This window comes from Lithobates pipiens, unplaced genomic scaffold, assembly GCF_037356315.1.
Source record: "Lithobates pipiens isolate NorthernLeopardFrog02 unplaced genomic scaffold, aLitPip1_a1.2 Scaffold_35, whole genome shotgun sequence".
In the NCBI taxonomy this organism is placed as follows: domain Eukaryota; kingdom Metazoa; phylum Chordata; class Amphibia; order Anura; family Ranidae; genus Lithobates; species Lithobates pipiens.
The window spans coordinates 13,246,122-13,272,661 of record NW_027507811.1 but is presented as its reverse complement, the minus strand read 5'-3'; the positions used below and the strand labels follow the sequence as shown (position 1 = coordinate 13,272,661).

At 45.2% G+C, this 26,540-nt stretch overlaps 2 protein-coding genes across 2 annotated transcripts; both read left to right on the top strand.

The window, feature by feature from the left end:
* The first annotated feature begins 1,224 nt into the window (after window positions 1–1,224).
* Window positions 1,225–24,626, top strand: LOC143956112 (uncharacterized). Its single transcript, XM_077466246.1, has 9 exons — window positions 1,225–1,338; window positions 1,455–1,604; window positions 1,708–1,851; window positions 1,957–2,109; window positions 2,221–2,373; window positions 2,472–2,621; window positions 2,733–2,874; window positions 5,245–7,300; window positions 22,040–24,626. The coding sequence occupies exons 2-9, from the start codon at window positions 1,533–1,535 to the stop codon at window positions 23,553–23,555; spliced, it is 4,386 nt and encodes a 1,461-aa protein (XP_077322372.1). The 5' UTR covers window positions 1,225–1,338; window positions 1,455–1,532; the 3' UTR covers window positions 23,556–24,626.
* On the top strand, window positions 19,185–21,425 carry LOC143955650 (uncharacterized). Its single transcript, XM_077465753.1, has one exon. The coding sequence runs from the start codon at window positions 19,272–19,274 to the stop codon at window positions 21,324–21,326; it is 2,055 nt and encodes a 684-aa protein (XP_077321879.1). The 5' UTR covers window positions 19,185–19,271; the 3' UTR covers window positions 21,327–21,425.
* Window positions 24,627–26,540: the final 1,914 nt, after the last annotated feature.

Genomic DNA, 26,540 nt, shown 5'->3' with positions numbered 1-26,540 from the left:
TACATCAGGCGTTCCACATCAGAGTGCCCCTTTACATCAGGCGTTCCCCATCAGAGTGCCCCTTTACATCAGGCGTTCCCCATCAGAATGCCCCTTTACATCAGGTGTCCCCATCACATCAGGTTTCTACATCAGATGTCCCCATCAGAGTGCCCCTTTACACCATGTGTCCCCATCACATTAGGTTTCCCCATCACAGTACGCCTTCACATCAGGTGTCCCCATCAGAGTACCCCCTTAACATAATATGTCCCCATCAGTGTGACCCTTTACAATAGGTGTCCCCATTACAGTGCCATCTTCCTTTAGGTATTCCCATCAGAGTACCACCTTACATCAAGTGTCCCCATTAGAGCCCCCTTAACATAAAATGTGCCTGTCAGCTTTCCCCTGTAAATCTCTGTGAAGCACACACACCATACCTCGAGGACAGGCAGGGAGCGGGAGCCGGCAGAGGTAGCGAGCTGCAGGGGACGGGAGCTGCACTGAGAACCTTGCTGAAGGGGGCGGAGCGCACACGTGGCATCACACCATGCCTTGAGGACAGGCAGGGAGTGAGAGCCAGGAGAGATAGTGAGGCGGGGCGCACACGCAACATCATTGGTTGCATTGACTGATGACTGCTGAGCAGCAGTGATCCGGCACGTAAGACTGGCGGAACTGATGGTCCGGACCGGAGCGTCACGCGGTCCGTTTTTGGACCGCGGTCCACCATTTAATAACGGCTGCTCTAAGTCAACTGTGGGTATTGGATTCTGTATATGGAGGTTTTCTATTCATTTTTTATTTTTTTTTCTGTTGGTTAAACAAGTCTTTTCAATGTTTTTTGAAGCCATTAATCCGACGTGAGGAGTGGGAGTCTTTAAGAGGACACAAGGGTCTCAACAAGGACGTCATGATGGACAATCAGCCGCCCCTCACATCACCGGGTAAGAGGAGACTTTATTGTAAAGGAGAGAGCAGTACGGAGGCTCCACCTAGATCCCCCATCATCTGATAAACACATAGAAACAATGTATTCAGTCAGTGTGTGTGTTTCCTACAGATGGATCCAGTAATGGGAACCCACCAGAGAGATGTCCCCGTCCTCTGTATTCCCGGGATTCCACACAGGAAGGTCACCCCATCCCCCACCATCATCAAATAGATGAATTCAGTAATTGGAGCCCACCAGAGAGATGTCTCCATCCTCTATATTCCAGAGATTCCATACAGAAAGATCACACCATCCCCCACCATCATCAGATAGATGGATCCAGTAATGGAAACCCACCAGAGAGATGTCCCCGTCCTCTGTACTCCACACAGGACGGTCACACCATCCCCCACCATCATCAGGTAGGTGAATATGAGCATGTAGACCTAAAAAATCATTCCAAGCTCTGACAAGACATTCTTTTATGTAATCTTTTTTTCCCTTTGAATAAGTATATTCTGTCATCTTTGGGGTTTAGGGTGAAGAACTGAAAGACATCAAAGTTGAGGTCAAAGAGGAAGAAGAAGAGACATTTGTGAGTGGAGATCAGCAGTCTATGGAGGAGAGAGGTCCTCAGTGTTTCCAGGATTCCACCCAGGAACATCAGAACTCTACAGAGAATGATCAGGTAGATGGGACTGAGCAAAAAGAACTCAAAACCTGTTCTATGAGAGGACCCTTCTTCTATGCAATCTCTTGATTCTTAAATGTTCTCTCTCTTTGGGGTTTAGGGTGAAGAACCGAAGGATATCACAGCTAAAGAGGAAGAAGAAGAGATGTTGGAGAGTGGAGATCAGCAGTCTATGGAGGAGAGAGGTCTTATTAGTTCCTGGGATTCAACCCAGGAAGGTCACAGTTATAAGGTGAACGATCAGGTAGATGGGACTGGCCAAATAGAACTCAAAAATAATTTTAAGTAGACATTCTTGTAATTTCTTCCTTTTTTTTTCTAAATGCATTCCATCATCTTTGGGGTTTAGGGTGAAGAACGCAAAGACATCAAAGTTGAGGTTAAAGAGGAAGAAGAAGAAGAGAGGTTGGTGAGTGGAGATCAGAAGACTATGGTGGAGGGAGGTCCTCTGTATTCCGGAGATTCCACACAAGAACATCACAACTATAAAGAAAATGATCAGGTAGATGGGACTGCGGAAAAAAGAACGTAAAAATAATTCTCTGAGTAGATATTCTTCTATGTAATTTCTTGTTCCTCTTTCTAAATGCATTCCATCATCTTTGGGGTTTAGGGTGAGGAACGGAAAGACATCAAAGTTGAGGTTAAAGAGGAAGAAGAAGAAGAGAGGTTGGTGAGTGGAGATCAGCAGTCTATGGAGGAGGGTTGTCCTCTGTATTCCCGGGATTCCACCCAGGATCATCATAACTATACAGAGAATGATCAGGTAGATGGGACGGGGAAAAACAAACTCAAAAATAGTTCTACGAGAGGACGTTCTTCTATGTAATTTCTGGTTCCTTTTCTATCATCTTTGGGAATTAGGGTGAAGAACTGAAAGACATCAAAGCTGAGGTTAAAGAGGAAGAAGAAGAGAGGTTGGTGAGTGGAGATCAGAAGACTATGGTGGAGGGAGGTCCTCTGTATTCCGGAGATTCCACACAAGAACATCACAACTATAAAGAGAATGATCAGGTAGATGGGACTGCGGAAAAAAGAACGTAAAAATAATTCTCTGAGTAGACCTTCTTCTATGTAATTTCTTGTTCCTTTTTCTATATGCATTCCATCATCTTTGGGGTTTAGGGTGAAGAACGGAAAGACATCAAAGTTGAGGTTAAAGAAGGAGAAGAGAGGTTGGTGAGTGGAGATCAGCAGTCTATGGAGGAGGAGGAGGAGAGGATTATGGAAATTAAACAGGAGGAACCTTTTTTACTTATAGATACAGGTACGTAATAAACACTAAATGCAGAAACACTTCACATTTTTATTCAAATGTGTTTACATTGTTAGGTTGAGACAAATTTCCCAACTTCTTCATCTCCAACTTTATGATCCATCTTCATCCATGCCTACCTAAGAGCACTGGGATAGAATACAGTACATACCTTTGTGTTACATTTGTGTCCCCCCCCCCCCACAGTGGTACCCTCCTGATCATGATATCAATACATATTATAATAATAGTTATAATGCTGACTTATCATTTAAATGGGAGCCCCTCTATCAGCGGACCTCCTCCATGACTAAGGATGCCACATCTCTGCTGACCAAAGCCAGACAACTGTGTTGTTGGAAAAAGGCTGTTTTGTAAAGCTGGCACCCCGCCTTGCTCTGTAATAGTGATGAGCCGAACACCCCCCTGGTTCGGTTCGCACTAGAACGCCCGAATATGTAAAAAGTTCCGACCCGAGCTGCGAATTCTATTAAAGTCTATGGGAACCGAACTTGAAAAATCAAAAGTCCCCATTTTGAAGGCTTATATGTAAGTTAAAGTGGCACATCTGTACCATGTATAGAACCTGCTGCAGCAAAACTGACTTTTATAAAGAAAGAAAAATTACATTTAAATTATGGCAATACAATACCATTGCCGGCGATGGAAAATAGTTTTAAAAAATGGCGTGGGGGTTCCCCCCTATCCATACCAGGCTCTTTTGGTCTGGTATGGATTTTAAGGGGAACCCCCACTCTAGAATGTAAAAAAAAAAAACACAGCGTGGGGGCCCACCCAGAATCCATACCAGACCCTTATCCGAGGACGCAGACTGGCAGGCCAGGAGGGGGGGGGGGGGGGGCGAGCGAACACCCTCCCCAACCATACAAGGCCACATGCCCTCAACATTGGGGTTCCTTCTTGATGGGGACAAGGGCCTCTCCCCCACAACCCTGGGCTGCCGTTATGGGGTTCTGTGTGCACGGAGCTTATCAGAATCTAAAAGCTCCCTTTAACAAGGGGGGGGGGGGGCCCAGATCCCGGCTCTCCCCCATGTACATAGTACCCCTACCCATTCACCAAAAAAAAAAAAAAACATATTTTGCCAATTCCTTTATTCAAATTAAAAAAACAATGCCCCCCCAATGTAGCAGAGCCCCCCTGCCCCAAAGCACCAACTACCCCATGTTGAGGGCATGTGGCCTGATATGGTTTGGGGGGGCCTCGCTCACCCCACCTTTCCTGAACTGCCAGGCTGTATGCCTGGATAAGAGCTAGATATGGACTGGGGCAACTCCATGCCATTTTTTTTTTCTTTATTTATTAAATAGCTGGGTGCTGGCAATTCTAACCGCGAGTCATTTTAAATGGGATTTGATTTTTTTTTTATTCTTTTTCCTTAGAAATGTAATTTTTGCTGCAGCAGGTACTATACATGCTATATGCGCCACTTTACAGACGGACTACAAGGGACTCCCCCAGGCACTGTATTTAATGGAATTTTTCATATTTATTGTTGCTCTTTAAGCATAATTAAAATCACTGCTCTTGAAAAAACAATCATCCTTTCTTTTTAAATTTTTTTATTGATACATATCCTACAGGGCAGTACCCAGACCCCCCCATTCCCCTTTTATGGCCAACTAATTGCATACAAGCCTCCAAAACGGGCACTTTTTGCCGTTTGGCTTCTATAGACTTTAGTGGAGTTTGCCGTTGAGGTTAGAACATTTCTCCTGTTCGAGAGTTCTGCTGCGAACCGTACAGGGAGGTGTTCGGCTCATCTCTAATCCTGGTGGTTCCAAACTTCTTCCATTTATGGATGATGGAGGCCACTGTGCTCATTGGGACCTTCAATGCTACAAAAAAAAATTCTGTACCCTTCCCCCCCGATCTGTGCCTCCATACAATCCTGTCTCGGAAGTCTACAGACAATTCCTTGGACTTCATAGCGGCTTGGTTTGTGCTCTGACATGCACTGTTAACTGTGGCACCTTTTATAGAGACAGGTGTGCGCCTTTCCAAATCATGTCCAATCGACCACAGGTGGACTCCAGTCAAGTTGTAGAAACATCTCAAGGGGGATCAGTGGAAACAGGAGGCACCTGAGCTCAATCTTGAGTGTCATGGCAAAGGCTGTGATACTTATGTACATGGTATTTTTTAACAAATTTGCAAAGATTGCAAACAAACTTCTTTCACGTATGGGGTATTGTTTGTAGAATTTTGAGTAAAATAATGAATTTAATACTTTTTGGAATAAGGCTGTAACATAACAAAATGTGGAAAAAGTGAAGCACTGTGAATACTTACCAGATGCACTGTATCTGACTCCTGAATGTAAGACTTGAAATTTTTTATTCAACTATTTTTTTCTTACAGATGGACACTTTGTTCTGAAAACCTCGAAGGGCCCAATTTTATCTCCAGATTTCAAGGCAGAAGATGACATCACACAATGTTCTCCAGGAGAAGATCCCATTATTCCAACCGCACATCACAGACCTTATCATCTGGAGGGATCAATGGATCCTTCTAATCCTGAGGGATCTCCTTATCAATCCCATACTACGACCTCAGATGTCCATCTAAGATCAATGGATCCTTCTAATCCTGAGGAATCTTTTTATCCATCCCATACTATGACCTCAGATGTCCATCTATCCCATACTATGACCTCAGATGTCCATCTAAGATCAATGGATCCTTCTAATCCTGAGGAACCTTCTGATAAATCCCATACTATGACTTCAGATGTTCATCTATCCCATACTATGACCTCAGATGTCCATCTATCCCATACTATGACCTCAGATGTCCATCAATCCCATACTATGACCTCAGATGTCCATCTAAGATCAATGGATCCTTCTAATCCTGAGGAACCTTCTGCTAAATCCCATACTATGACCTCAGATGTCCATCAATCCCATACTATGACCTCAGATGTCCATCTAAGATCAATGGATCCTTCTAATCCTGAGGAATCTTTTTATCCATACCAAACTATGACCTCAGATGTTCATCTATCCCATACTATGACCTCAGATGTCCATCTAAGATCAATGGATCCTTCTAATCCTGAGGGATCTTCTAAACGTTCCCGTACTATGACTTCAGATGTCCATCTAAGATCAATGGATCCTTCTAACCCTGAGGAATCTTCTGATAAATCCCATACTATGACTTCAGATCTCCTTCTAAGATCAATGGGTCCTTCTAATCCTGAGGAACCTTCTGATAAATCCCATACTATGACTTCAGATGTCCATCTAAGATCTCACAGTGTCCATCAATCAACCCATCCTTCCAATCCCAAGGTGTCTTCTTTATGTGACAGGGGTCCCACGGGTAAACGTTCTTATTCATGTTCAGAGTGCGGGAAATGCTTCTCTGCCAAAATAACACTTGTTAGACACCTAAGGAGTCACACGGGAGAGCGTCCTTTTTCATGTTCAGAGTGCGGAAAATGCTTCACTAGGATGGGAATTCTTCGTACACACCAGAGAATTCACACTGGTGAGCTTCCTTTTTCATGTTCAGAGTGTGGGAAATGTTTCATTGATAAAGGAAAACTTTTTGGACACCAGAAAAGTCACACGGGTGAGCATCCCTTTTCATGTTCCGAGTGCGGGAAATGTTTCACTACGAAAAAGAACCTCCGTAAACACCAGTCAGTTCATACCGGTGAGCGTCCTTATTCATGTTCAGAGTGCGGGAAATGTTTCGCTCTGAAAGAAGACCTTGGTAAACACCAGAAAAGTCACACCAGTGAGCGTCCTTTTACTTGTTCAGAGTGCGGGAAATGCTTTCTTATGGTTCATCACCTTCTTAAGCACCAGAGACGTCACACGGGGGAGCGTCCTTTTTCTTGTTCAGAGTGCGGGAAATGTTTCGCTGAGAACAGCGGACTTCTTCTACATCAGAAAATACACACAGGGGAGCGTCCTTTTTCATGTTCAGTGTGTGGGAAATGTTTTGCTGAGAACAGCGGACTTCTTATACACCAGAGAATACACACAGGGGAGCGTCCTTTTTCATGTTCAGTGTGCGGGAAAGGTTTTACTAGTAAAAGAGGACTTCTTAGACACCGAAGAAGTCACGCGGATGAGCTTCCTCATTCATGTACAGAGTGCGGGAAGAGTTTCACTGATAAAGGAAAACTTCTTATACATCAGAGAATTCACACGGGAGAGCGTCCTTTTTCATGTTCAGAGTGCGGGAAATGTTTCATTGATAAAGGAAAACTACTTAGACACCAGAGAGTTCACACGGGTGAGCGTCCTTTTTCATGCCCAGAGTGCGGGAAATGTTTCACTTTGAAAGGGAGCCTTCTTAGGCACCAGAGAATTCATACCGGTGAGCGCCCTTTTTCATGTACAGTGTGTGACAAATGCTTTCCTAGGGTTGATCACCTTCTTTTACACCAGAAAATACATACAGGGGAGGGTCCTTTTTCATATTGAGTGTCCGGGAAATGTTTTACCGGCAAAAGAGGACTTTGTATACATCAAAGAAGCGTCCTCATTCACGTAAGGGGGTGGGAAGTGTTTCACTGATAAAGGAACACCTCTGAGACACCGGAGAATTCACACGGGTGAGTATTTTTCATGTTCAGAGTGCCGGAAATGTCTCACCACGTAAAGGAGCCTTCTTAGACAATTCATACCAGTGAGCGTCCTTTTTCATGTTTATAGTGCGGGAAATGTTTTAGGGACAAAGGAGCCCTGGCACCGCCGCCTTTCCTAGGCCCACCCATCTGACCACAGAGCCCGGGACCACTGAAACTGGTGGGGGCGGCGACATTGCACAGAGACAGAGGGACTGATGACGTTCCTCCCCCTCTGGGACCCGGAACCGAAAGCGACTAGGATTCCTCACTTCCGGGTCCTCCTCTCTAGTTACCGATGGGCACTGATAAGCACCACTGATGGCACTGATGATCTGGCACTGATGGACATTGATAAGCGCCACTGATAGATGGCACTGATGGGTACTGGTAAGCGCCACTGATAGATGGCACTGATGGGCACTGATAAGCTCCACTGATAGATGGCACTGATGAGGCGGCACTGATAGCCACTGATGAGGCGGCACTGATGGGCATTGATAAGCGCCACTGATAGCCCCTAATTAAGTTCAGCCCCAACCTGCGAATTCTATTAAAGTCTATGGGACCCAAACGTATAAAATCAAAAGCCCCCATTTTGAAGGCTTATATGTAAGTTATTGTCCATAAAAAGGATGTGCCCTGGGGCACACGTATCGATGCAAACGTTTTTTCTTTTTAAAAAGAGAGAATTTTTACAAGAGCAGTGATTTTAATGATGCTGAAAATGAAACAATAAAAAATGAAAAATTCCTTTAAATATAGTACCTAGGGGGTCCCCTTAGTCTGCCTGTAAAGTGGCACATCTGTACCATGTATAGAACCTGCTGCAGCAAAACTGACATTTATAAAGAGAGAAAAAATACATTTAAAGTTTGCATCAGTACAATACCATTGCCGGAAAATAGAAAAATGTTAAAAAATGGCGTGGGGGTTCCCCCCAATCCCTACCAGGCCTTTTGGATCTGGTTTAGATTTTAAGGAGAACCCCACTCCAAAATGTAAAAAAAAAAAAATCAATACCAGACCCTTATCCGAGCACGCAAGGGGGGGGCAAGCGAGCACCCCCCAACACATACCAGGCCTCAACATGGGAGGGGCTTCTTCATGGGGACAAGGGCCTCTTCCCGGCAACCCTGGGCTGTGGTTGTTTGGGTCTGCGGGCAGGGGACTTATCGGAATCTGGAAGCTACCTTTAACAAGGAGGCCCCCAAAACCTGGCTGTCCCCCATGTACATAGTACCCCTACTCATTCACCAAAAAAGGGTTGAAAAGAAATAAAAACACACACATTTTTACAATTTCTTTATTAAAAATAAAAAAAAAACAATATCCCCACAATGTAGTTTCATCATCAATCATAACGCCCAGGGCCACCGCCGGCCCTGAAAATGAAAAAAAATTGTTCCGCCCACAACAAAGGCTAACTGCTGAATGCCTGCTCCGCCATCTAAAATAGGTAAGGGGTGGGGCCACCTGACGACACCACCCCTAAGTGACGTCACTGACCAGTGCATGCTGGGTGGGTGACGCCACAAGAGCGTGGTGCCACCAGGTAACGTCGCCAGGTGGTCCCGCTCCTTACCTATATAAGAACTGTAAAATGGCAGAGCAGGTATTCGGCAGGTTTCCTTCATTGTGGGCGGGCTGTTTTTTTTGTTTTTTTTATTCCCCCCTTTTTTCAGGTCTGGTAGTGGGCATTGTGATTGACGATGGATCTGCATCGGAGATACATTGTTTGTTTGTTTTTTTTGTGTTTTTTTTGTAATTTTTAATAAAGGATTTTTCGGACACTTCTTTTTTGGTGAATGAATAGGGGTATAATATACTTCCTACCCATTCACATGGGGGGCAGGATCTTGGGGACCCCCTTGTTAAAGGGGCCTTCCATATTCCGATAAGACCCCTCCCCAGCAGACCCCCACAACCACAGTCCAGGCCCCCTGCCCCAAAGCACCCAACCCCCATGTTGAAGGCGTGTGGACTGGTATGGTTCAGGAGGGGGGCCCCCTCTTTCCTGACCTGCCAGGTTGTATGCTCAGATAAGGGTCTGGTATGGACTGGGGGAAAAACCATTTTTGTCTTTTATTTTTTCAATTGCTGGGTGCTGGAAATTGTAACCACGAGTCATTTTAAATGGGATTTGACTCTGTTTTCTTTCTTTAGAAATGTCATTTTTGCTGCAGCAGGTTCTATACATGCTTTATATGCGCTACATTACAGGCAGATTAAGGGGATTTAATGGATTTTTCATATTTATTGTTGCACTTTAACCACTTCCTCGTTTTGAGATTTGGTGTTGGCAAGTTAAAGTTTTTTGCTAGAAAATTACTTAGAACCCACAAATATATATATATATATATAATTTTTTTTTTTTCTAACACGCAAGAGATGGAGGTTGTTGCAATACTTTCAAGCGCACTTTTTTTTGGGGAAAAAATACACTTTATTTAATTAAAAGACAAAAGTAAAGTTAGCCCAATTTTTTTTTTATATTGTGAAAGATAATGTTATGCCGAGGAAATTGATACCCAACATGTCACGCTTCAAAATTGTGCCTGCTCGTGGAATGGTGACAACCTTTTACCCTTAAAAATTGCACTCTGGACATGTAAAATCATAGGCGATGTTTAAGTAATTCTACAGGTTGCATGTTTTGCGTTACAGAGGAGGTATAGGGCTAGAATGATTGCTATCGCTCTAATGATCGCGGTGATACCTCACATGTGCGGTTTGAACACCTTTTTCATGTGCGAGCGCTGCTCACGTATGCGTTCGCTTTTGCACGCGAGCTCGGCAGTAGGGGGCTCGTTAAAATTGAATTTAATTTTTTTTCTTATTTATTTGACTTTTTTCTTTTTACACTATTGTTTAAAAAATAAAAATAAATTGTCACTTTTATTCCTATTACAAGGAATGTAAACATCCCTTGTAATAGAAAAAATATCTTAAATATGAGAACTTGGGTCTACAGATCTCATATTTGCAAAAAAATTAAAAAATGTTTTTTCGTTTTATTAAATGTCCCTTTTAAGAGCTATGAGCGGAAGTGACGTTTTGATGTCGCTTCCGCCCTGCAATGGTATGGAGCGGAACGGGGGGGGGCCATCTTCCCTTCAGTCAGCTCCATACCACAGACCGAGAAGAATCCGATTGTCTCCCCTGCTACCGACGGCTCCGGTAAGCTGCAGAGGGCACCGGAACGTGGCGGGAGGGGGGCCCCTCTCCCGCCACCGATAAAAGCGATCTTGTGGCGAATCCGCCACAGAGACCACTTTTATCTGAAAGCCGATCGCCTGCTGAAGAAGAGGATACTAGGGTTATGGTAGTTAGCTTCTGCCATAATAATAATATTCCTCTTCAAACAGTCGATATATAACGACGGCGGGCAGTTGGCAGGTGGTTAAGCATAATTGAAATCACTGCCTCCTGGAAAAACTATCTTCCCTTTTTTTTTTTTTTTATACATGTGCCCCAGGGCAGTACCCAGGCCCCAATTCCCCTTTTTATGGCAAATTAATTGCATACTGGTCTTTAAAATGGGCACTTTTGGTTATTCCTGCACCCTCCTGTGCTTATGCACAAATGCGAATGCATATGTAAGTCCCGTAAGTCCTCTCCCTTTACCTGGAAAACAAACCCAAAAGGTTGACTTTACGACCTACGGTAAGTTGGGGGTTTGGTAAAACGATTGGATCTTTTAGGGGTGCGGTTTGAAATAAAAAGGTCTACAGGCAGTGGCATCTCTAGGGGGTGGCTTTTGGGGCTATAGCCCCGAATCTGTGGTCCATAGCCCCAAGTCTTTGCAGGGGTACCCAAGGATAGGGGAGGCTCTCTGGGGACCCTGATGTAAGTGGAGGGCTCTCTGGGGACCCTGATGCAAGGGGGGGCTCTCTGGGTACCCTGATGCAAGGGGGAGGCTCTCTGGGGACCCTGATGCAAGGGGGAGGCTCTCTGGGGACCCTGATGCAAGGGGGAGGCTCTCTGGGGACCCTGATGTAAGGAGGAGGCTCTCTGGGCACCCTGATGTAAGGAAGAGGCTCTCTGGGGACCCTGATGCAAGGGGAGGCTCTCTGGGGACCCTGATGTAAGGGGGGGGCTCTCTGGGAATATATATATATAGAATATATATATAGACACACACACATGCACGGTACGATTTTCTTTACTACGCTGCTATGGGCTCCAGCCCCATATCTAATGTAGACCTATATCTAATGTAGACCTAGCAACGCCCCAGTCTACAAGCATTAAATTATATTGGTATGGTCCTCCAAACAAACAAGGCTGAGTTGGTCCCATAATCACGCAAACGACACCATAGAACAAAAGTGTGCTAATCCATGGCCCAATATCGCAATACATGGGGGAACAAAATGGACAATCATGACTATACAAAGACAGCCGTACCAATACACGGGCAATAAATAATCCATGGTGGAAATACATGGACAAGAATATGAAGGAACAATAACTGGAGCCCGGCCTGCCTATTATGTTTATGTTCTACAGAAAGGATCAATGTAAAAATGCATTGCCCTACACTATGCAGTCAGGATTGGTCCTTTACCAATGATCCGTTTATAGATGGCTTTTGGCTCTTTCACATCATTGCAATATGTTCACCTTACTACAGAAGGTGGTATGGTCCATGCATATCTATCATTGTGTGTTCATCAATTATTCTAATCATATAAAATAAACAAGAACACTCTGTACTTTATAATATTTTGTTCTGAGCCTCCTTTCTTTTAACAAATTATCATGATTCTGAGGTGATCGTTGAGGAAGAGATCTGTCGGAGAATGTAGTGTGGACGGTGGAGGAGAGCTGTCGGAGAATGTAGTGTGGATGGTGGAGGAGATCTGTCGGAGAATGTAGTGTGGATGGTGGAGGAGATCTGTCGGAGAATGTAGTGTGGATGGTGGAGGAGATTGTCGGAGAATGTAGTGTGGATGGTGGGGGAGAACTGTCGGAGAATGTAGTGTGGATGGTGGAGGAGATCTGTCGGAGAATGTAGTGTGGATGGTGGGAGGAGATCTGTCGGAGAATGTAGTGTGGATGGTGGAGGAGAGCTGTCGGAGAATGTAGTGTGGATGGTGGAGGAGAGCTGTCGGAGAATGTAGTGTGGATGGTGGAGGAGATCTGTCGGAGAATGTAGTGTGGATGGTGGAGGAGATCTGTCGGAGAATGTAGTGTGGATGGTGGAGGAGATCTGTCGGAGAATGTAGTGTGGATGGTGGAGGAGATCTGTCGGAGAATGTAGTGTGGATGGTGGAGGAGATCTGTCGGAGAATGTAGTGTGGATGGTGGAGGAGATCTGTCGGAGAATGTAGTGTGGATGGTGGAGGAGATCTGTCGGAGAATGTAGTGTGGATGGTGGAGGAGATCTGTCAGAGAATGTAGTATGGATGGTGGTGGAGATCTGTCGGAGAATGTAGTGTGGATGGTGGAGGAGATCTGTCGGAGAATGTAGTGTGGATGGTGGAGGAGATCTGTCGGAGAATGTAGTGTGGATGGTGGAGGAGATCTGTCGGAGAATGTAGTGTGGATGGTGGAGGAGATCTGTCGGAGAATGTAGTGTGGATGGTGGAGGAGATCTGTCGGAGAATGTAGTGTGGATGGTGGAGGAGATCTGTCGGAGAATGTAGTGTGGATGGTGGAGGAGATCTGTCAGAGAATGTAGTGTGGATGGTGGAGGAGATCTGTCGGAGAATGTAGTGTGGATGGTGGAGGAGATCTGTCGGAGAATGTAGTGTGGATGGTGGAGGAGATCTGTCGGAGAATGTAGTGTGGATGGTGGAGGAGATCTGTCGGAGAATGTAGTGTGGATGGTGGAGGAGATCTGTCGGAGAATGTAGTGTGGATGGTGGAGGAGATCTGTCAGAGAATGTAGTATGGATGGTGGTGGAGATCTGTCGGAGAATGTAGTGTGGATGGTGGAGGAGATCTGTCGGAGAATGTAGTGTGGATGGTGGAGGAGATCTGTCGGAGAATGTAGTGTGGATGGTGGGAGGAGATCTGTCGGAGAATGTAGTGTGGATGGTGGGAGGAGATCTGTCGGAGAATGTAGTGTGGATGGTGGAGGAGATCTGTCGGAGAATGTAGTGTGGATGGTGGAGGAGATCTGTCAGAGAATGTAGTGTGGATGGTGGAGGAGATCTGTCAGAGAATGTAGTGTGGATGGTGGAGGAGATCTGTCGGAGAATGTAGTGTGGATGGTGGGAGGAGATCTGTCGGAGAATGTAGTGTGGATGGTGGAGGAGATCTGTCGGAGAATGTAGTGTGGATGGTGGAGGAGATCTGTCGGAGAATGTAGTGTGGATGGTGGAGGAGATCTGTCGGAGAATGTAGTGTGGATGGTGGAGGAGATCTGTCGGAGAATGTAGTGTGGATGGTGGGAGGAGATCTGTCGGAGAATGTAGTGTGGATGGTGGAGGAGATCTGTCGGAGAATGTAGTGTGGATGGTGGAGGAGATCTGTCGGAGAATGTAGTGTGGATGGTGGAGGAGATCTGTCGGAGAATGTAGTGTGGATGGTGGGGGGAGAGCTGTCGGAGAATGTAGTGTGGATGGTGGAGGAGATCTGTCGGAGAATGTAGTGTGGATGGTGGGAGGAGATCTGTCGGAGAATGTAGTGTGGATGGTGGAGGAGATCTGTCGGAGAATGTAGTGTGGATGGTGGAGGAGATCTGTCGGAGAATGTAGTGTGGATGGTGGAGGAGATCTGTCGGAGAATGTAGTGTGGATGGTGGGAGGAGATCTGTCGGAGAATGTAGTGTGGATGGTGGGAGGAGATCTGTCGGAGAATGTAGTGTGGATGGTGGGAGGAGATCTGTCGGAGAATGTAGTGTGGATGGTGGGAGGAGATCTGTCGGAGAATGTAGTGTGGATGGTGGAGGAGATCTGTCGGAGAATGTAGTGTGGATGGTGGAGGAGAGCTGTCGGAGAATGTAGTGTGGATGGTGGAGGAGAGCTGTCAGAGAATGTAGTGTGGATGGTGGAGGAGATCTGTCGGAGAATGTAGTGTGGATGGTGGAGGAGATCTGTCGGAGAATGTAGTGTGGATGGTGGAGGAGATCTGTCGGAGAATGTAGTGTGGATGGTGGGGGGAGAGCTGTTTCATCTTGAGGGAAATGAAGTTTTATCTCTCTTCATAATAATAGGAGGATGGATCATCCATGAAATACAAGAATCAATTATAGCGATGTCATTTTTGTACATTTACTAGGAAAAGGCATGATATGAAATAACTGAGGCCTCTTTATATAAGTAATCAAATTAAAACATTGTGAATAAAAAAACAAACATAAATTTATATAAAGGCAGGGGGCAAAATGATGGAACAAAACATAGACTGCGGTATTTATATTCAACACAAGGTGGCAATCTCACTTATTGTCAGTGAAACGCAAAGACAGGAAGTGATGTCAGGTACAGACAGGAAGTGATGTCAGGTATAAAAAAGGAAGTTCCGGATGAGAGGTGAGTCAGGAAGACGTAGAGAGGAGACGTTGCCGAAGGAGGTAATAAGATCTTATTTTATACCCAGTAACCCCCACGTAAAAGGATTTGGGGGCACTCTTTACGTCTGTAGGAAAAGCTAGCTAACCTCCACATACGGAAAGGCTTCTTCACAATAAGAGCTGTTGAAATACGGAATGGACTCCCCCCAAGAACTAGTACTGGGCAGCTCAGTAGATCGTTTTAAAAAGTAGTTGGATTTCTTGCTAAAAGCAAAAATATAACTGGATATTATTTATAGGTTTTATATTTATATAACTTTTACAGGATATTACCATTTATAGGGTTATAGGTGATAACATGTTTGAGGTGATAGTAGTGGTCGTAATTTGGACCTTGAAGAAGGGGACACACCCCGAAAGCTTGTCCTGAAAAATTTTATGTTGGTGCAAATAAAGAAAAGTATGGCGGGCAATACTCCATTGTTTCTGTAGGTAATAACATTAAAGATTAATGATTCAGGGAATATATAAATGCTTTTGGAAGATAAGAAAGACATTTTTTTCCCCCAGTTGGATCAGTTTGAACCATAATGTATAGGGGTTTTTGCTTTCCTATAAGTCAGGGGTATTGAATTAAAATTCAAGGAGGTCTGGTCACTAAAATGTTCTTCTGCCCAAGGTCCAAATCTCAAGCCCGTGCCATTAAAGGTTGTATGCGCCTACTTTCCTTATTTTGGCGCCAGCCATGTTCTCTGGTTCTTTTGTTACTGTTTCCCCTACACAGGTTCGTAATACTCTGTAAATGTCCTCATTAGCGTCCCCCCTTACATCAGGTGCCCCTACCAGAGCAAATCATTACATTGAGTGCCCCTATCAGACTACACCCATAAATCAGTTGCCCCCTTTATCCGGTGTCCCTATCAGAGTGCCGCCTTAAGTAATTTGTTCCCATCAGTGCCCCCTTACATCAGGTTTTCCCATTTACATCAGGTATTCCCATCAGAGAGCCCCCTTACATCAGGTATTCCCATCAGAGGGCCCCTTTACCTCAGGTTTCTGCATCAAAAGGCCCCCTTACATCCGGTGTCTCCCGTCAGCCTGCTCCCTTACATCAGGTGTCCCCATCACAGTGCCCTTTTATATAAGGTTCCCCCATAACAGTAACCTCTTACATAGGGTCTTCCCATCACCTCAGGTGTGCCAATCAGAGTACCCCTTTACATTAGGTGTGCTCATCAGAGTGCCCCCTTACATCAGGTATCTCCATCAGAGTGCCCCTTTACATCAGGTATCCCCATTACTGTGCCCACTTACATCAGGTGTCCCCATCAGAGTGCTTCTTTATATAAGGTTCCCCCATCACAGTAACCTCTTACATAGGGTGTTCCCATCACATCAGGTGTGCCAATCAGGGTACTCCTTTACATTAGGTGTGCTCATCAGAGTGCCCTTTTATATCAGGTGTCCCCATTACAGTGCCACCTTACATCAGGTATTCCCGTCATATCAGCTATACCCATCAGAGAGCCCCTTTACATCAGGTGTCCCCATCAGAGAGCCCCTTTACATCAGGTGTCCCCATCAGAGTGTCCCTTTACATCAGGTATCCCCATTACAGTGACCCCTTACATTAGGTGTTGCCATCATAGTGCCCCATTACAGTGCCACTTTACATCAGGTACCCCTGTCAGAATGTTCCCTTACATCAGGTGTCCCCATCAGAGTGCCTCTTTACATCAGGTATCCCCATTACAGTACCCCCTTTATATTAGTTGTGCACATCAGAGTGTCCCTTTACATCAGGTATTCCCATCATAGTGCCCCTTTACATAGAGTATTCCCATCAGAGTGCCCCTTTACATCAGGTATTCCCATCATAGTGCCCCTTTACATAGGGTATTCCCATCAGAGTGCCCCTTTACTTCAGATGTCCCTATTACAGTACCACCTTACATCAGGTGTCCCCATCAGAGTGCACCTTTACATCAGGTGTCTCCACCAGAGTGCCCCTGCAACATAAAATGTGCCCATCGGCGTGGCCCTGTAAATCACTGAAGTACACACACACACACCATACCTTGAGGACAATCAGGAAGTGGAGACGAGCAAGCTGCAGGGGGCGGGAGCTGTCCGAAGAACCTAGCTTAAGAGGGCGGGGCGCACTTGTGACATCACACCATGCCTTGCCGGCAAGGGATGCAGTGAGAGACCCTGGAGAGATAGCGAGGTGGTGGACGCCTGTGGTCCCAGCAACCAATGACTGCTGAGCGGCAGCGATCTGGCTTGTTAGGCTGGCGGGCTGACGATCCCGAGAGGAGCGTCGCTCGGTCCGTGTTCAGACAGCGGTGCGCCATTTAATAACAGCCACTCAAAGTTAACTGTTGGTATAGGATTCTGTCTATGGAGGATTTTTTTTTTTGGTCAAACAAGTCTTTTCAATCTTTTTTCAGGTCATTTATCCAACTTGAGGAGTGGGAGTCTTTAGAAGGACACAAGGATCTCTACAAGGACGTCATGATGGACAATCAGCCGCCTCTCACATCACCGGGTAAGAGGAGACTTTATTGTAAAGGAGAGAGCAGTACGGAGGCTCCACCTAGATCCCCCATCATCTGATAAACACATAGAAACAATGTATTCAGTCAGTGTGTGTGTTTCCTACAGATGGATCCAGTAATGGGAACCCACCAGAGAGATGTCCCCGTCCTCTGTATTACCAGGATTCTACACGGGTCAATATTAAAGAAGAGATAAAAGAGGAGGATGGTGTAATGGAGGAGACAGAGTTTCGAAAAGGACCCAAGAAGCAGTACCAGGACACCATAGTGGAGTCAACCAGCTACAGAAACCCACCAGAGAGATGTCTCCATCCTCTGTATTCCCGGGATTCCACACAGGTCAATATTAAAGAAGAGATAAAAGAGGAGGATGGTGTAATGGAGGAGGCAGAGTTTCGAAAAGGACCCAAGAAGGAGGACATGGACACCATGGTGGAGTCTTCCAGCTACAGAAACCCACCAGATGGATGCCCCCGTCCTCTGTATTCCCAGGAAAATCACACAATCCTTCACCATCAGGTAGATGAAGCTGAACATGAAGACCTAAAAAAATCACACCAAGCTCTGACCGGACATTCATGTATCTAATTGTTTTTCTTTAAATAAGTGTATTCTGTGGTCTTTTAGGGTGAAGAACTGAAAGACATCAAAGTTGAGATTAAAGAGGAAGAAGAAGAAGAGAGGTTGGTGAGTGGAGATCAGCAGTCTATGGAGGAGGGAGGTCCTCTGTATTCCCGGGATTCCACCCAGGAAGATTATAACTATACAGAGAATAATCAGGTAGATGGGACTGAGGAAAAAGAACTCAAAAATAGTTCTATGAGAGGACATTCTTCTATGTAATCTCTTTTTTCTATCATCTTTGGGGTTTAGGGTGAAGAACGGAAAGACATCAAAGTTGAGGTTAAAGAAGAAGAAGAAGAGAGGTTGGTGAGTGGAGATCAGCAGTCTATGGAGGAGGGGGAGAGGATTATGGGAAGTAAACAGGAGGAATCTTCTCTACATATGGACACAAGTGAGTAATGAACACTAAATGCAGAAATATTTCACATTTTTCTTCCATTATATGAGTATAAAATATGTATTTACATTGTTAGGTTGAGAACAATTTCCCAACTTCTTTATCTCCAATAGGATTAGGCGAGCGGTTCGGGCCAAGCATGAGAACGTTGCCCATGTTCGCCAAACGCCTACATATTTTCGGTGCACTCAACGGGATGCTTGCCCGCCGAGTGCACAATGAATAGGTTGTTAAGGAGCGGAGCTGGGAAGCTGGGCGTCCTTAACAAAAGTCATCAGCTGTCAGCGGGCTTCCCCACTGACAGCTGAATGAAAAGCAAAACATTGCTGAATTTGCCGGCAATAGAATTTTTTTTTTTTTTTTTTTTTTAAGGCAGCGTTGAGGTCTCCTCTCAAACCATGAACCCATGCCAAAAAAAAAAAAATGGTGTGGGCCCCCCCCCCCAAAATCCATAACAGACCCTTATCTGAGTCATACTATGACTTCAGATGTCCATCTAAGATCAATGGATCCTTCTAATCCTGAGGAATCTTCTGATAAATCCCATACTATGACATCAGATGCCCATCTAAGATCAATGGATCCTTCTAATCCTGAGGAATCTTCTGATAAATCCCATACGATGACCATCTAAGATCAATGGGTCCTTCTAATCCGGAGGAACCTTCTGATAAATTCCTTACTATGACTTCAGATGACCATCTAAGATCAATGGATCCTTCTAATCCTGAGGAACCTTCTAATTAATCCCATACTATGACTTCAGATGTCCATCAAAGATCAATGGATCCTTCTAATCCTGAGGAATCTTCTGATAAATCCCATACTATGACTTCAGATGTCCATCTATCCCATACTATGACTTCAGATGTCCATCTAAGATCAATGGATCCATCTAATCCTGAGGAATCTTCTGATAAATCCCATACTATGACTTCAGATGTCCATCTGAGATCAATGGATCCTTCTAATCCTGAGGAATCTTATGATAAATCCCATACTATGACTTCAGATGTCCATCTAACATCAATGGATCCATCTAATCCTGAGGAACCTTCTGATAAATCCCATACTATGACTTCAGATGTCCATCTAAGATCAATGGATCCATCTAATCCTGAGGAATCTTCTGATAAATCCCATACTATGACTTCAGATGTCCATCTAAGATCAATGGATCCATCTAATCCTGAGGAATCTTCTGCTCAATCCCATACTATGACTTCAGATGTCCATCTATCCCATACTATGACTTCAGATGTCCATCTAAGATCAATGGATCCATCTAATCCTGAGGAACCTTCTGATAAATCCCATACTATGACTTCAGATGTCCATCTAAGATCAATGGATCCTTCTAATCCTGAGGAATCTTCTGATAAATCCCATACTAAGACTTCAGATGTCCATCTAAGATCAATGGATCCTTCTAATCCTGAGGAACCTTCTGATAAATCCCATACTATGACTTCAGATGTCCATCTAAGATCAATGGATCCATCTAATCCTGAGGAATCTTCTGATAAATCCCATACTATGACTTCAGATGTCCATCTAAGATCAATGGATCCTTCTAATCCTGAGGAACCTTCTGATAAATCCCATACTATGACTTCAGATGTCCATCTAAGATCAATGGATCCTTCTAATCCTGAGGAATCTTCTGATAAATCCCATACTAAGACTTCAGATGTCCATCTAAGATCAATGGATCCATCTAATCCTGAGGAATCTTCTGATAAATCCCATACTAAGACTTCAGATGTCCATCTAAGATCAATGGATCCTTCTAATCCTGAGGAATCGTCTGATAAATCCCATACTATGACTTCAGATGTCCATCTATCCCATACTATGACTTCAGATGTCCATCTAAGATCAATGGATCCATCTAATCCTGAGGAATCTTCTGATAAATCCCATACTATGACTTCAGATGTCCATCTGAGATCAATGGATCCTTCTAATCCTGAGGAATCTTATGATAAATCCCATACTATGACTTCAGATGTCCATCTAACATCAATGGATCCATCTAATCCTGAGGAACCTTCTGATAAATCCCATACTATGACTTCAGATGTCCATCTAAGATCAATGGATCCATCTAATCCTGAGGAATCTTCTGATAAATCCCATACTATGACTTCAGATGTCCATCTAAGATCAATGGATCCATCTAATCCTGAGGAATCTTCTGCTCAATCCCATACTATGACTTCAGATGTCCATCTATCCCATACTATGACTTCAGATGTCCATCTAAGATCAATGGATCCATCTAATCCTGAGGAACCTTCTGATAAATCCCATACTATGACTTCAGATGTCCATCTAAGATCAATGGATCCTTCTAATCCTGAGGAATCTTCTGATAAATCCCATACTAAGACTTCAGATGTCCATCTAAGATCAATGGATCCTTCTAATCCTGAGGAACCTTCTGATAAATCCCATACTATGACTTCAGATGTCCATCTAAGATCAATGGATCCATCTAATCCTGAGGAATCTTCTGATAAATCCCATACTATGACTTCAGATGTCCATCTAAGATCAATGGATCCTTCTAATCCTGAGGAACCTTCTGATAAATCCCATACTATGACTTCAGATGTCCATCTAAGATCAATGGATCCTTCTAATCCTGAGGAATCTTCTGATAAATCCCATACTAAGACTTCAGATGTCCATCTAAGATCAATGGATCCATCTAATCCTGAGGAATCTTCTGATAAATCCCATACTAAGACTTCAGATGTCCATCTAAGATCAATGGATCCTTCTAATCCTGAGGAACCTTCTGATTAATCCTATACTATGACCTGGCAGGAGTGAGCGCCCCCCTCCTGAACCATAACAGGCCACATTCCCACAACATGGTGGAGGGGGCATGTTTAATTTGTTAAAGTGTATTTTTTCTTCATAAAAATTGCCTTTGAAAAAACGCTGCGCAAATACCGCGTGACATAAAAAATTGCAACAATCGCCATTTTTTTTCTAGGGCCTCTGCTAAAATATATATATATATATATATATATATATTATATAATGTTTGGGGGTTATAAGTAATTTTCTAGAAAAAATACTGATTTAAACCAGAAGTGCCAGAAATGAATAATTGTTTGTCTTACAGATGGACGCTTTGTTCTGAAAACCTCACAGCGTGATCCGAATTTATCTCCAGATTTGAAGATAGAAGATGATGACATCACACAATGTTCTCCAGGAGAAGATCCCGTTACTCCAACCGCACATCACCGACCTTACTATCTGGAGGGATCAATGGATCCTTCTAATCCTGAGGAATCTTCTGATAAATCCCATACTATGACCTCAGATCTCCATCAATCCCATACTATGACTTCAGATGTCCATCTAAGTTCAATGGATCCTTCTAATCCTGAGGGATCTTCTCATAAATCCCATACTATGACCTCAGATGTCCATCTAAGATCTCACATTGCAGATCAATCAACCCATCCTTCCAATCCCAAGGTATCTTCTTTATATGACAGGGGTCCCACGGGTAAGCGTTCTTATCCATGTTCAGAGTGCGGGAAATGCTTCTCTGCCAAAATCACACTTGTTAGACACCAAAGGATTCACACGGGAGAGCGTCCTTTTTCATGTTCCGAGTGCGGGAAATGCTTCACTAGGATGGGAATTCTTCGTACACACCAGAGAATTCACACGGGTGAGCGTCCTTTTTCGTGTTCAGAGTGCGGGAAATGTTTCATCGACAAAGGAAAACTTCTTGGACACCAGAAAAGTCACACGGGCGAGCGTCCCTTTTCATGTTCCCAATGCGGGAAATGTTTCACTACGAAAAAAAACCTTTTTCGACACCAGGCGATTCATACCGGTGAGCGTCCTTATTCATGTTCAGAGTGCGGGAAATGTTTCGCTCTGAAAGAAGACCTTGTTAAACACCAGAGAAGCCACACCGGTGAGCGTCCTTTTTCTTGTTCAGAGTGCGGGAAATGCTTTCTTAGGGTTGATCACCTTCTTCTACACCAGAGACGTCACACAGGGGAGCGTCCTTTTTCTTGTTCAGAGTGCGGGAAATGTTTCACTGAGAACAGCGGACTTCTTATACACCAGAGACTACACACGGGGGAGCGTCCTTTTTCATGTTCGGTGTGCGGGAAATGTTTTACTGACAAAAGAGGACTACGTATACACCAAAGAAGTCACACAGACGAGCGTCCTCATTCATGTACAGAGTGCGGGAAATGTTTTGCTGACAAAGGAAGACTTCGCATACACCAAAAAAGTCACACGGATGAGCGTCCTCATTCATGTACAGAGTGCGGGAAGTGTTTCACTGATAAAGCAAGACTTCTTAGACACCAGAGGATTCACACGGGTGAGCGTCCTTTTTCATGTGCAGAGTGCGGGAAATGTTTCATCGAGAGAGGAAAACTGCTTGCACACCAGAAAAGTCACACGGGCGAGCGTCCCTTTTCTTGTTCGGAGTGCGGGAAACATTTCACTGCGAAAAGGAGCCTTCTTAGACACCAGGCAATTCATACCGGTGAGCGTCCTTTTTCATGCTCAGTGTGCGGGAAATGCTTTCCTAGGGTTGATCACCTTCTTTTACACCAGAGAACACACACGGGGGAGCGTCCTTTTTCATGTTCAGTGTGCGGGAAATGTTTTACCGACAAAGGGGGACTGCGTATACACCAAAGAAGTCACACGGATGAGGGTCCTCATTCATGTACAGAGTGCGGCAAGTGTTATACCAGCAAAAGAGGACTACGTATACACCAAAGAAGTCACACGGATGAGCATCCTCATTCATGTACAGAGTGCGGGAAGTGTTTTACTGATAAAGGAAAACTTCTTATACACCAGAGAATTCACACGGGGGAGCGTCCTTTTTCATGTACGGAGTGCGGGAAATGTTTCACCGTGAAAGGGAGCCTTCTTACACACCAGAGAATACACAAGGGGGAGAGTCCTTTTTCATGCTCAGATCCAGACCCCGCCCCCAGATCTCTCCATAAAGAGGACCGGTCACAGCCCATGTTATAAGGAATGTTGTTCATCCTGTATGAAAGCAATAAAGTTAGTACAAAAAAATAAATAAACCGTGTAAAAAAAATAAAAAAAATTTAGATAAAGTAAATAATGAAAAAAAAGTATATATATTTATACTATATTGTCAAAAGTATTGGGACGCCTGCCTTTACCTACGCATGAACCTTAATGGCCTTCCAGTCTTAGTCTGTAGGGTTCAATATTGAGTTGGCTCCGCCCTTTGCCGCTATAACCGCTTCAACTCTTCTGGGAAGGCCGCCCACAAGGTTTTAGGTGTGTTTATGGGAATGTTTCACCATTCTTCCAGAAGAGCATTTGTGAGGTCAGGCACTGATGTTGGACGAGAAGGCCTGGCTCGCAGTCTCCGAATTCATCCCAAAGGTGTTCTATCGGGTTGAGTTCAGGACACTGTGCAGGCCACTCCGGTTCCTCCACCCCAAACTCGCTCATCCATATCTTTATGGACCTTGCTTTGTGCACTGGTGCGCAGTCATGTTGGAACAGGAAGGGGCCATCCCCAAACTGTTCCAACAAAGTTGGGAGCATGAAATTGTCCAAAATGTCTTGGTATGCTGAGGCCTTAAAAGTTCCCTTCACTGGATCTAAGGGGCCAAGCCCAACCCCTGAAAAACAACCCCCACACCATAATCCCCCCTCCACCAAATGATTTGGACCAGTGCACAAAGCAAGGTCCATAAAGACATGGATGAGGGAGTTTGGGGTGGAGGAACTTGACTGGCCTGCACAGAGTCCTGACCAACCTAGAGTTTGCAAAGCTGAGTGGTGATTCTCCTTCCAAACAGATCGTCATCTTAAAGGAAAAGAGGCATCTACTCCTGAAGAAGTGAAAGTATTTTTTACGAAACGCGTCGAGCTACAAGGCGCATTTCTCTCATATTACAATCATCTTGGTGATGTAAAGCACGTACTTGAAAATATACCAGCTTGATGTACAGTACATATTGTTACATGTAACCCATTGGCTTGATATGCCAAACATTCTTTATGTGTGAACTTTATATATTTACATGTCCAATCCTTGTACAATAAATTGATATTTTATGACTTTTGTATTATGCATCATTTAAAGTCCAATGGGCGACTTTTGGTTGTGTGTATGTTATATATAAAGTCCTTTCTTTGGACGGCAAGAAGATCAAACCAGTCAAGCTTGAAGGAAACCAACCCTGAATATTCCCTGGAAGGGCGGATCCTGAAACTGAAACTCAGATACTTTGGTCACCTGATGCGAAGAGTAGGGATGGGACGAACACCCCCCCCCCCCAGTTCGCACCAGAACACGTGAACAAGCAAAAAGTTCTAGAGAACCCTATTAAAGTCTATGGGACACGAACATGAAAAATCAAAAGGTGCTCATTTTAAAGGCTTATATGCAAGTTATCGCTTTAAAAAGTGTTTGGGGGCCCGGGTCCTGCCCCAGGGGACATGTATAAATGCAAAAACAAAAATTTTTGAAACGACCATTTATTCAGGAGCAGTGATTTTAACTAGTAGCTGAATGACGGCCAGGCGGCGCAGCTATTGTGGCGGGAGGCCGTCATATGACGGCCTCCCGTTTAAACAGGGAATGCGCGCGATCGTGCGCGCGCATCCCTGTTTCTTCGGTGGCGGCGTGTCACGGAGACACCGCTCGCCACCGAAGGGGGTGAACAGCCATTCGTTATGGCTGTTTACCACGTGATCGGCCGTGATGAAGTCACGGCCGATCACAAATGGTAACACCCCGAACGTGCACGGCGCATGCGCGCGATCGCGAGCGCGCTGCGCCTGCACGTCGGTGGCGGCGTGTTCCCCGGGAACACTGCTCGTCACCGACGCTGGTAAACAGCCATTGGCCGGCTGTTTACCCACGTGATCGGCTGTGATCCTTTCACAGCCGTTCACTCAAATGTAAAACCGCGGTAACGGGATGTTACCGGGTTCTCCTCCTCACACACCGATCGTGTGTGAGGAGGAGATTGCGGTAACATCTCGTTACCGCATACAGTGTACACCAAACATACTGATTGCCCCCCCCCCCCAATAAAGAGGACCTGTCACCACCCCTCATAGTACCTGTCAATCACAGTCCATCAGAGTACCTGTCACAGCCCATCAGAGTATTTGAGTACCTGTCACGGCCCATCAGAGTACCCGAGTACCTGTCCCGGCCCATCAGAGTACCCAAGTACCTGTCACGGCCCATCAGAGTACCCGAGTACCTGTCCCGGCACATCAGAGTACCCGAGTACCTGTCACGGCCCATCAGAGTACCCGAGTACCTGTCACGGCCCATCAGAGTACCCGAGTACCCGTCCCGGCCCATCAGAGTACCCGTCCCGGCCCATCAGAGTACCCGAGTACCTGTCCCGGCCCATCAGAGTACCCGAGTACCTGTCTCGGCACATCAGAGTACCCGAGTACCTGTCACTGCACATCAGAGTACCCGAGTACCTGTCACGGCACATCAGGGTACCCGAGTACCTGTCACGGCACATCAGGGTACCCGAGTACCTGTCACGGCACATCAGGGTACCCGAGTACCTGTCCCGGCTCATCAGAGTACCCGAGTACCTGTCCCGGCCCATCAGGGTACCCGAGTACCTGTCCCGGTTCATCAGAGTACCCGAGTACCTGTCCCGGCCCATCAGAGTACCCGAGTACCTGTCATGGCACATCAGAGTATCCGAGTACCTGTCACTGCACATCAGAGTACCCGTCCCGACCCATCAGAGTACCCGAGTACTTGTCCCGGCCCATCAGAGTACCCCGAGTACCTGTCACGGCACATCAGAGTACCCGAGTACCTGTCACGGCCCATCAGGGTACCCGAGTACCTGTCACGGCCCATCAGGGTACCCGAGTACCTATCACAGTCCATTAGAGTACCAAGTACCTGTCACAGTCCATCAGGGTACCCGAGTACCTGTCACAGCCCATCTGAGTACCTGAGTACCTGTCACAGTCCATCAGGGTACC

Bases quoted from the DNA above. Each gene is read 5' to 3' on its own strand.
- LOC143956112 (XM_077466246.1), top strand. From the start codon at position 1,533: ATGGAGGAGAGAGGTCCTCAGTGTTTCCAGGATTCCACCCAGGAACAT. The intron at 1,852-1,956 runs GTAGATGGGACT...TTTGGGGTTTAG, and splicing joins GTTATAAGGTGAACGATCAG to GGTGAAGAACGCAAAGACAT. The intron at 2,374-2,471 runs GTAGATGGGACG...TTTGGGAATTAG, and splicing joins ACTATACAGAGAATGATCAG to GGTGAAGAACTGAAAGACAT.
- LOC143955650 (XM_077465753.1), top strand. From the start codon at position 19,272: ATGACTTCAGATGTCCATCAAAGATCAATGGATCCTTCTAATCCTGAG.